This window comes from Enoplosus armatus, chromosome 9 (assembly GCF_043641665.1).
Source record: "Enoplosus armatus isolate fEnoArm2 chromosome 9, fEnoArm2.hap1, whole genome shotgun sequence".
Taxonomy (NCBI): Eukaryota; Metazoa; Chordata; class Actinopteri; order Centrarchiformes; family Enoplosidae; genus Enoplosus; species Enoplosus armatus.
In genome coordinates this window covers 5,342,043-5,343,866 of record NC_092188.1, presented here as the reverse complement: position 1 = coordinate 5,343,866, position 1,824 = coordinate 5,342,043, and the positions used below count along the sequence as shown (strand labels likewise).

General features: G+C 48.6%; 1 protein-coding gene across 1 annotated transcript; it reads right to left on the bottom strand.

Annotated features, from left to right (window-relative positions):
• Nucleotides 1-248: 248 nt before the first annotated feature.
• LOC139290849 (protein rapunzel-like) lies at nt 249-1,566 on the bottom strand. The gene is made up of 2 exons (XM_070912717.1): nt 1,073-1,566; nt 249-939 (listed from the first exon to the last, which is right to left on the bottom strand). Exons 1-2 carry the CDS (start codon nt 1,564-1,566, stop codon nt 249-251), a joined length of 1,185 nt encoding a protein of 394 aa, XP_070768818.1.
• Between the last annotated feature and the right edge of the window lie 258 nt (nt 1,567-1,824).

The following is a 1,824-nucleotide window of genomic DNA, read 5'->3' as shown; positions in this document are numbered from 1 at the left end:
TATACTGGTTATATCTGGCTGGTATCTGATTCACTTATGAGGTCAGTATCAACACTGACACCCGTTGAGCATATCAGATCGGTGCATCCCCAGTTTCTTAGATCCATTATTCTCATTTTTCTCATGATAAACTTACACACTGATGTTCTCAGCTCAGTCTTGCAGATGGACAAGCGACACAAATCTCCAGTATCTCAATTTAAATACACCCCTCTGCTGTAAAAAACCCTAAAATCTTTATGTCAGCTTTACTCCGAATGCACACACACCGCCACATTCTTGTGTCTCTCCCAGTAGTGACACTCTTCCGGAAAGCTCCACGCAGCTGCAGACTCCTTGTGGCGACTAACGGCGTGAACAACAAACCCGCACAGCTGCTTTTCCAACACCTCCACCACCGCCGGGGCGTTTCCCTTCTTCCCCTGGCCCTCCATCACCTGCCGGATGCAGTCACGGGGCACCGCCTGGGGTTTGGTGCTGTACGACACCACCAGGTTGATGTTGTTCACCTGGAGCACCTCGAACCAGTTCTGTCCCGCCACGTGATGAAAGTGCTCCCCTGCTCTCCAGTTCCGGTAGGTGCTCCCTGAGTGGTTGATTAGCCGCACTGACCAGCTGACCCAATCATACTTTTTCACCAACAACTCAAGAAGCTGCTGAGTCGTATTTTGCAGGTTCTCTTCTTCCTTTTCTTGCAGGAGGTGCTGGGCGTCTAATTTTGCTTGCTCTGGGAAGGCGGCGATACAGGACTCGATGGTTGTCTTCATCCTGGACTCTACTTCTTCAATTTTACTGCTCCACTCTTGTATTTTGTCGTCTTCTTCCTCTTGGCCCTGGGTTAAGGCACAGTGGCCCAGCAGAGCGATCAGGCCCAAACAGAAGAGCTCCTTCATCCGGACACAGAAATCTTCCAGGAGACGGCGGTTCCTTGCTACATACCTGCAAAACAGAGGAACCAATTACATTTAAGGAATTCATCTGAAGCTCAAATCCAGAGAAACCTGCAATGATAATGGTGTCAAAGACATGAGAGATGCAATGAATCCCGAAACATAAATATGATGAAATTTACCTTTCGACCAAATCTAAAACCGACTCTCCAAAGCTGTTTGTCCCCATCAGAGCATCATACAACACGAACAGGTTCTTCTCTCCTCCAGTTTTAGAAAAGTGCTCCAGAAAAAGTCTGGTCTTCACGTCCCTGAACTGCTGTTTTGCCTCCAATATGTCCATATATTTCCGAAACTGGTTCCTAACGTTCTCCTCCACTGAGAAGTACTGGGAATCCAGTCTCCCCTTCTTGATCTCGCAGTCGATGTCTTCCAGTTGGCTGGAGAGCACGTCAAGCTTGTTCCTCACCGTCAGGAACTGCTCTTTGACATAGAAGACCTCTTTGCTGTGGACGTTGTCTAAGGCCAGGCGGAGAACCGGAGCGGCGGCCTCACAGAGGGGGAAGAGCTCGCCCACAGCGCTGGCCAACACCTCAGCCCCCCTCTGAAACATGTCCATCACTGCCTCGATGGCCTCCTTCTTCTGGGCCACAACCCTCTCCAACGAACTGGTCATCTTCTGAGACACAGGGACAGAATCTGGTGTCAAATATAAATAAACCAGGAAGAAAGATATTAAGTGCGCAACAAAATGGGTCAAAGTCTTTATTCTGTCAAAGTATTCGTGACAAATAGACTCATGACCTTCATCTGGTCGAGGAAGGACGGGCCACTATTATGCACAACAGTGGTTCTCAAGTATTCTTTTCTTTTTTCCATCCCACTAATCCTCTTACGACCCCTCAAATCTACCTTGTGACCACTTGGAGGGGTT